Source organism: Bombus impatiens, unplaced genomic scaffold (assembly GCF_000188095.3).
Source record: "Bombus impatiens unplaced genomic scaffold, BIMP_2.2 scf_0237, whole genome shotgun sequence".
In the NCBI taxonomy this organism is placed as follows: Eukaryota; Metazoa; Arthropoda; class Insecta; order Hymenoptera; family Apidae; genus Bombus; species Bombus impatiens.
The window spans coordinates 34,793-45,931 of record NT_176656.1 but is presented as its reverse complement, the minus strand read 5'-3'; the positions used below and the strand labels follow the sequence as shown (position 1 = coordinate 45,931).

General features: G+C 41.4%; 1 protein-coding gene and 1 long non-coding RNA gene across 4 annotated transcripts in view; one reads left to right on the top strand and one right to left on the bottom strand.

Annotated features, from left to right (window-relative positions):
- LOC100745411 (CLIP-associating protein 1-A) overlaps positions 1 to 11,078 on the top strand; it is a 27,560-nt gene extending 16,482 nt beyond the window's left edge. Inside the window, exons 6-27 of one of the 3 annotated variants that reach the window (XM_024366797.2) lie at positions 2,553 to 2,584; positions 2,701 to 2,800; positions 3,462 to 3,539; positions 4,312 to 4,469; positions 4,549 to 4,785; positions 4,970 to 5,223; positions 5,305 to 5,489; positions 5,670 to 5,795; positions 5,947 to 6,057; positions 6,151 to 6,246; positions 6,349 to 6,529; positions 6,652 to 6,886; positions 7,726 to 7,791; positions 8,019 to 8,350; positions 8,435 to 8,738; positions 8,847 to 9,010; positions 9,079 to 9,217; positions 9,399 to 9,531; positions 9,617 to 9,776; positions 9,882 to 10,095; positions 10,162 to 10,368; positions 10,456 to 11,078. In XM_024366797.2, the coding sequence (XP_024222565.1) occupies positions 2,553 to 2,584; positions 2,701 to 2,800; positions 3,462 to 3,539; positions 4,312 to 4,469; positions 4,549 to 4,785; positions 4,970 to 5,223; positions 5,305 to 5,489; positions 5,670 to 5,795; positions 5,947 to 6,057; positions 6,151 to 6,246; positions 6,349 to 6,529; positions 6,652 to 6,886; positions 7,726 to 7,791; positions 8,019 to 8,350; positions 8,435 to 8,738; positions 8,847 to 9,010; positions 9,079 to 9,217; positions 9,399 to 9,531; positions 9,617 to 9,776; positions 9,882 to 10,095; positions 10,162 to 10,368; positions 10,456 to 10,659 (3,716 nt within the window). In that variant the 3' untranslated portion in view covers positions 10,660 to 11,078. The remainder of the gene's footprint in view (positions 1 to 2,552; positions 2,585 to 2,700; positions 2,801 to 3,461; positions 3,540 to 4,311; positions 4,470 to 4,548; positions 4,786 to 4,969; positions 5,224 to 5,304; positions 5,490 to 5,669; positions 5,796 to 5,946; positions 6,058 to 6,150; positions 6,247 to 6,348; positions 6,530 to 6,651; positions 6,887 to 7,725; positions 7,792 to 8,018; positions 8,351 to 8,434; positions 8,739 to 8,846; positions 9,011 to 9,078; positions 9,218 to 9,398; positions 9,532 to 9,616; positions 9,777 to 9,881; positions 10,096 to 10,161; positions 10,369 to 10,455) is intronic. The other 2 variants (XM_024366798.2, XM_012384157.3) reach the window with 2 other exon arrangements.
- LOC112212625 lies at positions 7,309 to 8,470 on the bottom strand. The gene is made up of 2 exons (XR_002946460.1): positions 8,305 to 8,470; positions 7,309 to 7,780 (listed from the first exon to the last, which is right to left on the bottom strand). It is a non-coding gene; the product is annotated as an uncharacterized LOC112212625 (long non-coding RNA).
- Positions 11,079 to 11,139: the final 61 nt, after the last annotated feature.

Below are 11,139 nucleotides of genomic sequence, written 5' to 3'. Positions count from 1 at the left end.
GCGTTCCTACCGTTCACGGACAATGGGCAAGGACGATCGTTTCAGTTTCTCTTTGCGCGTTTGTTTGCTCGATCGGAGTCAACCGCGACGAAATATGTCGTCGATACGACGATGTTTCGCAGCTGGTGTCGCCAGAACGGTTAATTCGTCGTAGAATCAGCCGCGTTCGCCAGTGTCAGTGTTGGCCTCGATCGCGTTCGTTCGAACGAGGAGACGTTTTACGCGACGTTTTACGCGACGTTTTACGCGAATTATCGCCTGCCGCGTTTACCACGCTAATTCGATGCTGTGCGATACCGTGCGATAACGATTGTACCAAGGTAGTGGTGGAAGCTGGTCCTGCCGCTGCAAGAAAAACATTCCTTGGTTGTGCGTTGTCCGCGCGGCCAGCTAACGGACGTGTGCCGTTGGACAAAAAAGAAGATACAAAGAAACTATCGACGATACATTGTGTCCTGGAAAATAGTCATCGTGACTGACCCGTTTCGCGATAGAGGGACGCGAATAGATTCGTTGGATCGTTGAGCGTCGATCGGTTTCTTGGAAAGCAGATCGTCGCGTTACTACCGGGCCTCGACGTCTTCCAAATGCGCATTTGTATAGCCGTCTCGCGCGATATTCACTTTTTTTTCTTCTTCTTGTCTCCGAGAGAACGCGGGTCGTGCCGATTTACCTTTTCTTCTCCGTCTCACCGGAGGTCATTTTCCCTATTACGCGTCTTTGTACGATTTTCGTTATCGGCATAATAAAGCATAAATAAGCATAAATAAGCATAAATAAGGCGTGCTTGTACACGTGTGTGCTAATGGATTATTACGCGCAACTTGCTATGCATCGTGTTCGTGACGCAATCATCCTTGGAGATGCATTTTATCGATAATTTTTTTTCAACCGCGTCGTCTTCTCGTCTTCTCGTCTTCTCGTCTTCTCGTCTTCTCGTCGTAGGTCGCGGAAAACACAGTGTTCAAAATGTCGAACGCAACTCTCGTGCCTTATCGCCGCCCTTATTAACTCGTTGGCTGTGATAGCGCGTTTATCAAACGCAAATCCAGCTTCTCACCTAGCGCGTTGAGCCGCGCTGTTCCACCTTTTACCATTCCACTTGCCGACTTAATGTCGGAATCGTTGCTTCTTCGCTTTTACGCTTTTCCATCTTGCCCGAGAAACGTCCATCACCGTTATATCGACGAATGAAACGAACCGTCGCGTTTTGAAACACCGCGTCCAGACGAAACGTTCTTTCGATCGTTCTTCGACGACCGTTTCTACCGTTTACGAGGCGCCAGTACCTCCTCTACGTAAGGAAAGAAAAACGGTCGCCGCGGATACTTGTAATCTCTTCGCTCGAAATATTCTTTGAAATTTCTACTCTTCCGTACTCGCTAATTTGATTTCCAGTTTCCATTTTCACAGGCTTTGAATCAGTGTGATCATCACTCGACGTTGCTTCCCCCGAGCGAATCGATTTTAGTTTTAGTTTAGACGAGAAACTTTGTGAAAGTCGAGAAGTAAAATTCCAATCGCAAAAGATCCGCTTCTTTCTTTCCTTCTTTCTCCTCTCTTTATCAATCGTAAATTTCAATTTATTTTCGATCGAAACAGCCGCGCTATCGAAGAATTTCATCGACAAAAGTTCGTCCATCCGAGTTCCGTGATTACAAAGCGGCGATTAAAAAATCAGCAATTAGTCGAACGGGAATCGCCTGTCTCGTCGACGGATAATGCAAATCACTTTCACTCGCCAATTATTTCGTGCCGATTATTTCGTTCGTTCTAACCTCGAGGAGAAACGCGAACGAGGAAACGATTTCAATGGGTTTCGAGTCGTTCTCTAGGACTCGAAGCGGAAATCTTTTGTCTTTCGCGCCAACCTATCTCGTTAATAACTCTGACAAACTCGATTTCTCAGTACCTCTACGTACGTACGTACGTACGTACGTGCAGTCTTGATTAATATCATGCAAATGCGAAACGATGCAGCAAGATCGCATCGAGTTATCCTGCCATAACCAACGCTTTTCGTACCGTGATGGTGTTCTCTCAAACTCCGTCCAACGATAAATTACGCTTTCTACTTAACAAAACGTTGCCTCGTAACTACGCGTGTCATACGGTGATTTCGATAAAAGCCAGACTTTTTAATTACCATGAATCACACCGACGTACTCTTGTCAAGCGGTCATCGCTGCTTGCACAGGGGTTTAAAAAAATATCCCAGTATCGATAAAAAGCTGTGGGATCCAAGTAGCAGATGGATTCTTCAATGGGATAATATCGTAAAGCATCCAGGTGCTCGAGCAAGAGGTTGTCATTGCGACATTCACAAACCACCGTGGCTGTATCCGCACTTAGGTACAAAGCTTTTCGCGAAAAAGAGAAAACGAAATTTTCGTTAAGAACGAATCCAAATATAAATGTATACGACGATTCGAACAATCGTCGATCATAGTACGATCGAATAATTTCGTCGAAAAATAACGATCGAATAAAAAAAAAAAAAAAAGATATATATTTGCGTACTTTGCTAAACTCGTTGAACGCATTTCTTTCAGTTGGCAAAACCACCGATGAAACGGACAGAGCGGTGAGTATCGGTTTAAACGTTTCAAAGTATACGTGCGTTTACCTACGCGTTAGCGTAATAATATTACTATTAACTGTATTACCGATTAATACACGAGATGAACTTCCATATTACAGATTAAATCGGCTCCTGTGAAAAGGTTAGCTGCTGCTGCTGCTGCTGCTCCTCCGAAAAGAGGACAATTCGGTCCTGCGAAAGCTCCATCTTCAGCTCTAGGTACACACACAGACGCGCGCGCACGCACACGCACGCACGCACGCACGTTTTCTATAGACTCGATGCTATTTCTCATCCCGTGTAAATCGACCACGTTCCACTATAAACGTCATATTTTGATTATTTCGTTCTAAGCATGGTGTATTTGTACTCGTTCGAAGCGAGTCTACTCTAAAATAACCGTTTACCCAAGCCCGTGTACCTAACCAGAACAACTATAGACGCGTCAACTTACATTTCTATTATAGCAATCGTAATATCGCGAATCGAGTTATTTTACGCTATTTACAGAATCAATCTATCGCGATACGTAGAGTCATCGAAGCGTTAGTCAAATCTGTTAGTCGTATGCGAATTAAAGCGCTTTGTGTGCTGCAAGTGCTTTATCTGTGTATAAGATAAACGTTTGTTTGGGTTAATCCAGATGAATGTGACGATCTTTAAGATTAACATTACGAAAGCACGTGTTCCTCCTGCAACCAACGCACAGGTGTGAAGCGTGCTAACGTTACAACTCTTGCTTACTCCTGTCGCCGCTCGTGTCGCTCGGCATTTCACCACGCGATATTCGTGATATTTTTTGCAACCATGCGCCGACGAAATGTCGATAAACCGTTGACGTTTCGTTGACGAGACTGCTAATTATTCGCTTGCATGACAGCTCAGCCTGGTAATAAATCTTCCATGGTTCCAAGGGCTACGACCGTCAAACGAAACGTGTCAGTAAAACCGACACCAGGTATCTAAAACTTTATTGGCATTACTAATTTTCTATTATACCGTGATGGTTTCTTCGCGCAAATTTTCCATATTTCTCCACGATTTTTCTTTTTTTTTTTTTCCTTTTTTCTCTCTTCCTTCCCTTTAAATCCCAAATAGCCAGCACGACGCAAGTACGAGCAAATAACCAGAAATTTCTCAAATTCGTTGCAGCTAACGCGTATTCGTCTTACCGTACTATGTGTACTATGCACTTTTAATCGCCGCTCGAACCCCTTACGCCTTACGCTTTGTACAATGTTGTTGCGTCTCCTTTCGTTCGCGTACGCGTATCGTTTCACCCGTGATATTCTATAGTCGGCTATACATCTGTCATCTTGTCTGTTTATATGCACTGCCTTTTCCTCGCTCACTCTCATTTGCCGAGTTAACAATGCTTTGAAGCGTCGCAAAGTATTCACACTACCACGAGGTAAAATAAAAATATACCTACAAATAAAAGTCGTTTTACCTTTTGTCGTGGCAACAATATCGATAATTTATATGCGATTTATCGAAGCGGCATAAAATTCAAGCGTCTCGATACTCTACGAGATTTTTAGTCGATCGAACAAAGCTGCAAATTTCTCGACTATCGAAACTCGTATATTCTGCTGCATAAATTAGTAAATTAAACGAAATCTGGTAAATTAGTAAATCGGTGTATACGTATTTTAACATTGACGTTCATACGGATATCCATACGTCTATAATTAATATGTATTTGTCTATTTATTTACTTATGTATTCAGGTCAAGCTGGCGCCGTCGACGAGGAAACTTTCCTTACAGCGTTCGAAGATGTGCCATCTGTAAATTTGTTTTCCGCAAAAGATCTCGAAGAGCAGATGAAAATCATAAGAGAAAATGTTGGTGACGATAAAAAAGATTGGAAACAAAGGACAGAGAGTGTATGTGCCGAGATAATATCGTTCTAACGTTAAACAGTCTAAACTAGTGGCACATGGCATAAACTTAATTATCTTACAGATGAAAAAATTAAGAGCAATCGTTATAGCGGGCGGTACGAATTACGAAAACTTTTTAGAAAACTTGAAAAGCGTGCAAAGATCTTTCGAAGTTGCTTGCACGGATCTTAGGTCGCAAGTGGTAAGGGAGGCGTGCATTACCTTAGCGTTTCTTAGTCAACAGTTAAAAAATAAATTCGCTAGTTTTGGAGAAGCAGTCTTACTCACCTTAATGAACCTCATACAAAATAGTGCCAAGGTGAGACTCGTAATTATTTAACGCCAATACACCGTTAGAATCAAACGGAGAGAGAGAGAGAGAGAGAGAGAGAGAGTGTGTGTGTGTGTGTGTGTGAGAGAGAGAGATTGTGTGTGTGTGTGTGTGTTTGCGCGCGCGATGATAACGTGGAAAAAAACTTACATGGACAATTTTGTACATTCAGGTTGTGGCAACAGCTGGTGCCGTAGCCGTGAGGTTTATTCTTCAGAATACGCATTACAGTCGTTTCGTGCCAATTATCACATCCTGTTTAAGTCACAAGAGCAAAGACATACGTCGAGCATCGTGCGAATATCTAAATCTAATTTTACAAATATGGCCTACTCAAATATTACAGAAACACTTGACCATCTTACAAGATACGATCAAGAAAGGTATCGCCGACTCGGATTCGGAAGCAAGAGCCTTTGCCAGGAAGTAAATATTCTTCGTTGCTTCGTTGTTCGTGTTCGCTCCCTTTTAAACAAAATACACCGGTTACATTTCCAATATTTCCAGGTCATATTGGGCATTCAAAGATCATTTTCCGGAACAAGCAGAGGCATTGCTCAACAGCCTCGACACCGCGTACAAACGCTCGTTGATGTCCCTTAGCAATAGCGGCAGCATTAACAGTCTGAACGTAGTGACGAGATCGGCCAGCGTTAGTCCTCGAACATCCAGACCAGTGATGAGCGCCACAGGTATATCTTCTTATCTTTGCTTCGTTATTATTAAATGATATTTCGAATAGAATAGGGACTGGCGTAGTAGATGTACGATAAATGCAGAGACCCAAGTAACGATACAGTGCGCTATATAAACTACTTCTCACTTTTTTTCATGCTGCTTTTGTGACTCTCCTTTGCATTAAACGTACGAAGGTAGTACGGAAAATTTGCATCAGTCTTCGGGTCAACCCCATGGCCCGCTCAGACGAACTCCCTCCTTGCCACGGTCTTATCGTCAGTCTGGTATTCCAGTTCTCCAAAGACCCACTGATAGTCATTGTAATTGTTACCTTCTCGTTCGATGCTTTGAAACATCACTGCACCATGTCTTAGAATGTGCACCTGTGTCTTGTACCTAATGCTGCGTATCGTGTTAATCTCCTGCATACCTACTCCGTATTTCCTAATCTTTCTTTCCACTTGTCTTCAGATCGTGCAACTCCGGGCGTTAGATCTACTAGCGCGATAGATTTGCAAGCCGCGCAAAGAGCTAAAGCGAGAATGATGTACGCGAATATGAGCAGACAGAAAGCGTCCCTTCGTGAGTAGTCTCATCGGCAATCGATTTTCATTCTAGCTGTTATTGTATGCTTTAAACGAGTCGCACCTATTCCACCATCTCCTCTTCGTTTAGCACGACCTAGCAAATCACCGGACACAACCGCCGTTGCTAGTCCAGAAAGAACCGCGAGAACAAGGACCAGAGTATCCGGAGTGTCGCAATCTCAGCGTGAGTACGAACAAAATACCAAATAATAGTTATTCCCAATCTGTTTTTAAAAGCAACGCCTAATCTAATACAGTCCGTATTTTCTTACGTTGTACGTAACAGCTAGCAGCAGATCGGGATCACCGTCCTCGAGACTCAGTTATGCAACGTACAATCGCGAAGGAGAATCGTTAATCGCAAGACCTAGACGGTTATCCGGCCACGGGATCAGAAGTACCGGTAACAGTCGTGAACCAAGCCCGCAAAGATTTGGAATGGATAGAAGTTTCGCGAGCAAAATACGGTACGATGGCATATTTACCTTCGTAACGCTCTTTCGTCTTAACCGTTACCGGATAAACAACATTCGACATATATATATATATACACACATATATTTAAACATATGCGAAACGAAATATATAGGGGAAGAAGTTTACATATGTCTCCGACGGACAGGCCTCAATCCAGACCAGTTATGGCACAAAAGATGCTGCAGCAGTCGCGTGAAGCGGAATCAGCGTTGGCGGACGCGCTTACCTTCGAAAATATCGACAATTACCCAAGAACACCGAGAGGAAAGGGCGATCACAGCGATGACAGTGAAACCAGCAGCATATGCTCCGAACGAAGTATGGACAGCTTTAGGCGACCAAACGATGTAAGTAAACGCAGTGCGATAGATTTTCTACGAGAAGACGGAATGAATAACCATCGTTTCATCGTACTGTCATAGTACAACATATATATCGTGACATATATATAAGTGACAGACAATATTCAATACAGAATACATCAATTTCACCAACGATGTACATTACAAAAAAACGTCTCTTCTATACGTCTAACGTCTATGTGTATATATATATATATATACATATGTGTATATATGATATATATATATATAATATATATATATAATATATATAATATATATATAATATATATATAATATAATATATTATATATATATATATATTATATCATATATATGATTCATAAATTTATTCTATCGCGACGCTTTCTTCTCTTATGTTTATTTAAATAACGCTTTTCTAATCGATATGTGATAAAAACAGCCGCTTGCAGTGTTACTTTTATTTCACTTATTTCGTCATTTATTACGTGATACGAAGATGCTTTAACCATATCTGCCTTCGATCATACGCAAGTTCACAAATATCATGCTGCGTGCTCGTATATAAGCGTTGTCTATTATTTTGCCTAAAATACAGAATTACTCGAGATATTTTCATCTGCCACACGAATTCGCGTATTCGTATTTCGAAATATATCCTATACTTGATGTCCTGGACTTGACCACGGTCACGGTAGAATTAGTCCACAAGCTTGAAAAACAGGCTTCCAGCATCCCAACATTGTAGATAACGCATGTATGGTTTTTTCTTTTGGTTTTGTTGCGGCGTATTTGTTTGGTTTGGACTAACGCGATGCGCCGTTCTGTTCTCCATATCTGTCCATCGTCCATCTACCCATTAGTCGTTCTCATGGAGTGGCTCTCAACAAAGACTGTATCGTGATATGTGGGATCAATCTATCCCAAAGGTTTGTTAAATTTAATATTCATTTCCATTTATTATTCATACATATTCCACTATATACATACTACCTGATACAACACTCTACCGTTGTATGCTCTTTTGTCAAAAGAGGAAATATAGAACCCTATCGAAAATACCGAATTTTCCAACAAAGTTTTTACTCTGAACAACGCTTTACACGTTCATGTTTATAATACGTATTATCGCGATAAATAACTCTTTAACTTGCAGGATATCAAGGAAATCATAGAGAATTGCGCGCATAAACATTGGGGCGATAGGAAAGAAGGTTTAGTCGGATTGCAACATTTTCTGTCAAATGGAAATACGCTTACAGCCACGGAATTGCGCAAAGTAACAGACATCTTTACGAAAATGTTCATGGATTCTCATACGAAAGTATTCAGTTTATTTTTGGACACACTGAATGAATTAGTAGCTACTCACAGCGAAGATCTCGGTGACTGGCTTTATGTTTTGTGTGCTCGACTTTTGAATAAATTAGGCACCGATTTACTTGGCTCGATACAAGCGAAAATACACAAAACGCTCGAGGTGGTTAGGTGAGACCGAATACGACAATGTCCAAACTAACACGAACGTTCCTGCTATTTTACACAATTGCTTACATCTCTTCCAACTTGTAGGGAATGCTTCCCCGGAGAGCAACTTTTGCCGGCTGTAATGAGGTATCTGACGGATCCAACGCAAACGCCAAATTCTCGTGTAAAAATAGCCACACTCGTGTTTATCACGCAAATAGCAGAAACGGCAGAACCGTCTGCTCTTATTAACTCTGCTGGGACGGCGCTCGCAAGGTTACTCGACTGGTCGAACGATGTTAAAAGCCAAGATGTCAGGAGGCATGCACAAAATGCTGTTATATCGCTGTATAATTTGAATCCTCCGAAAGTCACTATGATATTAGCTGAATTACCCAAGTATTATCAGGTAAGACGTTGTATATACATATATACGCACGTATATGCTGTATATGTGTGCACAGATGTGTACCATTATACGGGCATTATATTATATACACATACATGTATTTGGTAGGAGGCGGCACTGCCTTTAGTGCAAAATCACTTGAGGAAATCGTCGGGTTCGAGTAATCCCGCGTCCCCTGGAACTCCGCCTCCTAGGGCGCAGAGCTCACCAGCTCGTTCGAAAGGTAAAGGTGACATTGACAATGCGGATGAAAACTTGGAAGAAGTTTATAAGTAAGTGACGGCCTTAATTCGATAAATCCTTATTGTTAGTCATTTTAATCTTTAAGCATTTCCCGCAGATCTTTAAGGCGTACGACGGCGGAGATACAAAATTATGGTTTCGAACGTTTAGAAAGAGCAACTACCAGCAAAGACAGCGGAATCAGCAATATGGCTGATGTCGAGGAAAAGATGGAAGGACTTACATTATGCAACTCGGTAATTAAATAGTCGATATACTGGTTAATAGTATACTATGCCGTGAGAAGATGCGTCAGCATGCCGTTCGTTTCTCCTTTCTTTTCTTTTCCTTTCTTTTCTTTCTTCTCTTTTCTTTCTTCTCTTCTCTTTCTTCTCTTTCTTCTTTCTTTATTTCTTCTTCTTTTCTTTTGTCTATTAGGGTCGTTCGTCTTCTGTTTCTTCGCCCACGCAAAGGGGACGATCTGTGACTAACATTACAGTTAATGGTTCAAGCGATACGATCGCCGGGGATCTTATCCTACCTCAGGAAAATAATGGTTACAAAACGCATGGTATGTATACAATTATTTATAGGAAGGTTATTCATCGACTCGCGTATCTCTTCTTCGTTTAACAAATGTTAATATATCCGCGCAGGGTCATCACCCGATTCGATAAAAAGGCCAGAAGTTTTAGATAATATGATTAAAACGTTACAATCCAAGATGACACAAACCGAAGAAAAAGTATCGGCTCTACAAGAATTTCAATTGTACGTTCGCGAAGGAGATGCTTTGTACATTAAACAGAATTTCAAGTATGTATTATGCTATTTATTAACTCGGCCATTCTATTCTCCATTACTACTACGATTACGAAAACTCTGATTACGAACTACGATTATGAAAACTTGGTTTTCCAGAAAGCTGCTCAAAACGTTGTTAGATAGTTTGACCAACGATAGCAAGAAAATGCAAGTAGAAGTACTTCAAACTTTAATCGATATGCTTAAATGTCCAGAACTTGTCGACAGTTTTTCCGTCTATCCTGAATTGCTGGTTTTAAAAGTAATTAACGCGTATAAATTAGACGACCAGAAACAAGATTCTTCCACTAGTAGCAATTCAAGATCTCCAGTAAGTCTGTCAATTAGTTTCTTGAATATATGTATAGACGATTATTAATACCGTTCCTCTCGTCAGGTTCTCTGGATGGCGGAAAAATGTGCTGCAACGATAGCGATGGTTCTAAAGCCAGAACAAGTGATTCACCTAGTATCGACTATAATAACTACCGAACCATATCCCCTGAATATGGGCGCGATAAAAATGCTTCACAAGGTTGTGGAACATTGGGGTCGCGATGCGATAGAACCTCATTTGTCGAAAGTCATGCCCGGTCTCATCAAAGTAAGTTGACGTATATCGTACATATACGAATACAAAAATCTTCCTCTCGTTCTAACCTACAATGTTAATTATTACGTTTCTGAGCAGGCGTACGATGACAATGAAAGCGCGGTACGTAAAAGCGCCGTGTTTTGTATGGTAGCGATACATTTGGCAGTTGGCGAAGAATTGTTGAAACCTCATCTCAGCTGCTTGTATACCAGCAAACTGAAGCTTTTAAACATTTACATACAACGCGCGCAACAAGCGAACAGTCAGCCGGCAAGCCCACGTAGCAATAGTAAAAATTAACTAACATCAAACTCCGCGACGCTTAGGATCGCGATACTTAAGAGATTTGCCCGTTTGAGTGCAAGGCATGAACGAATGCTGGTTAGCTTCCTCAGTAAGTCGAATCCGTGATGGCTACGATCGAGCAGTAAAACGATACATGTCGATGTTTTTCAATACGATAGACTGATCTACATGATTTCACGGCAAGGTGTATTAACGGCATACCTGAACTCCTGACAGTGATGTTGCACAAAGACAGGTAGTATGCAAGTTATTTACGCGTATTGTTTCGTTTACGGAAAATCTATGCCTGTTTCAAAGACAGAATCGCTTTAGATATAAGGTTCATTGAGTCATAATACACATGTATTTTTTATCGATACGTTACATCCTGATATTAAGTTGCAGCGTTGTTTCTTATTTTAAGAAAAGGGGGAGGGGGGGGGGGGGGAGGGGAAAAGGAGAAAAAAAAAAAAAGGGAAAAAAAAAAGAGGGAGG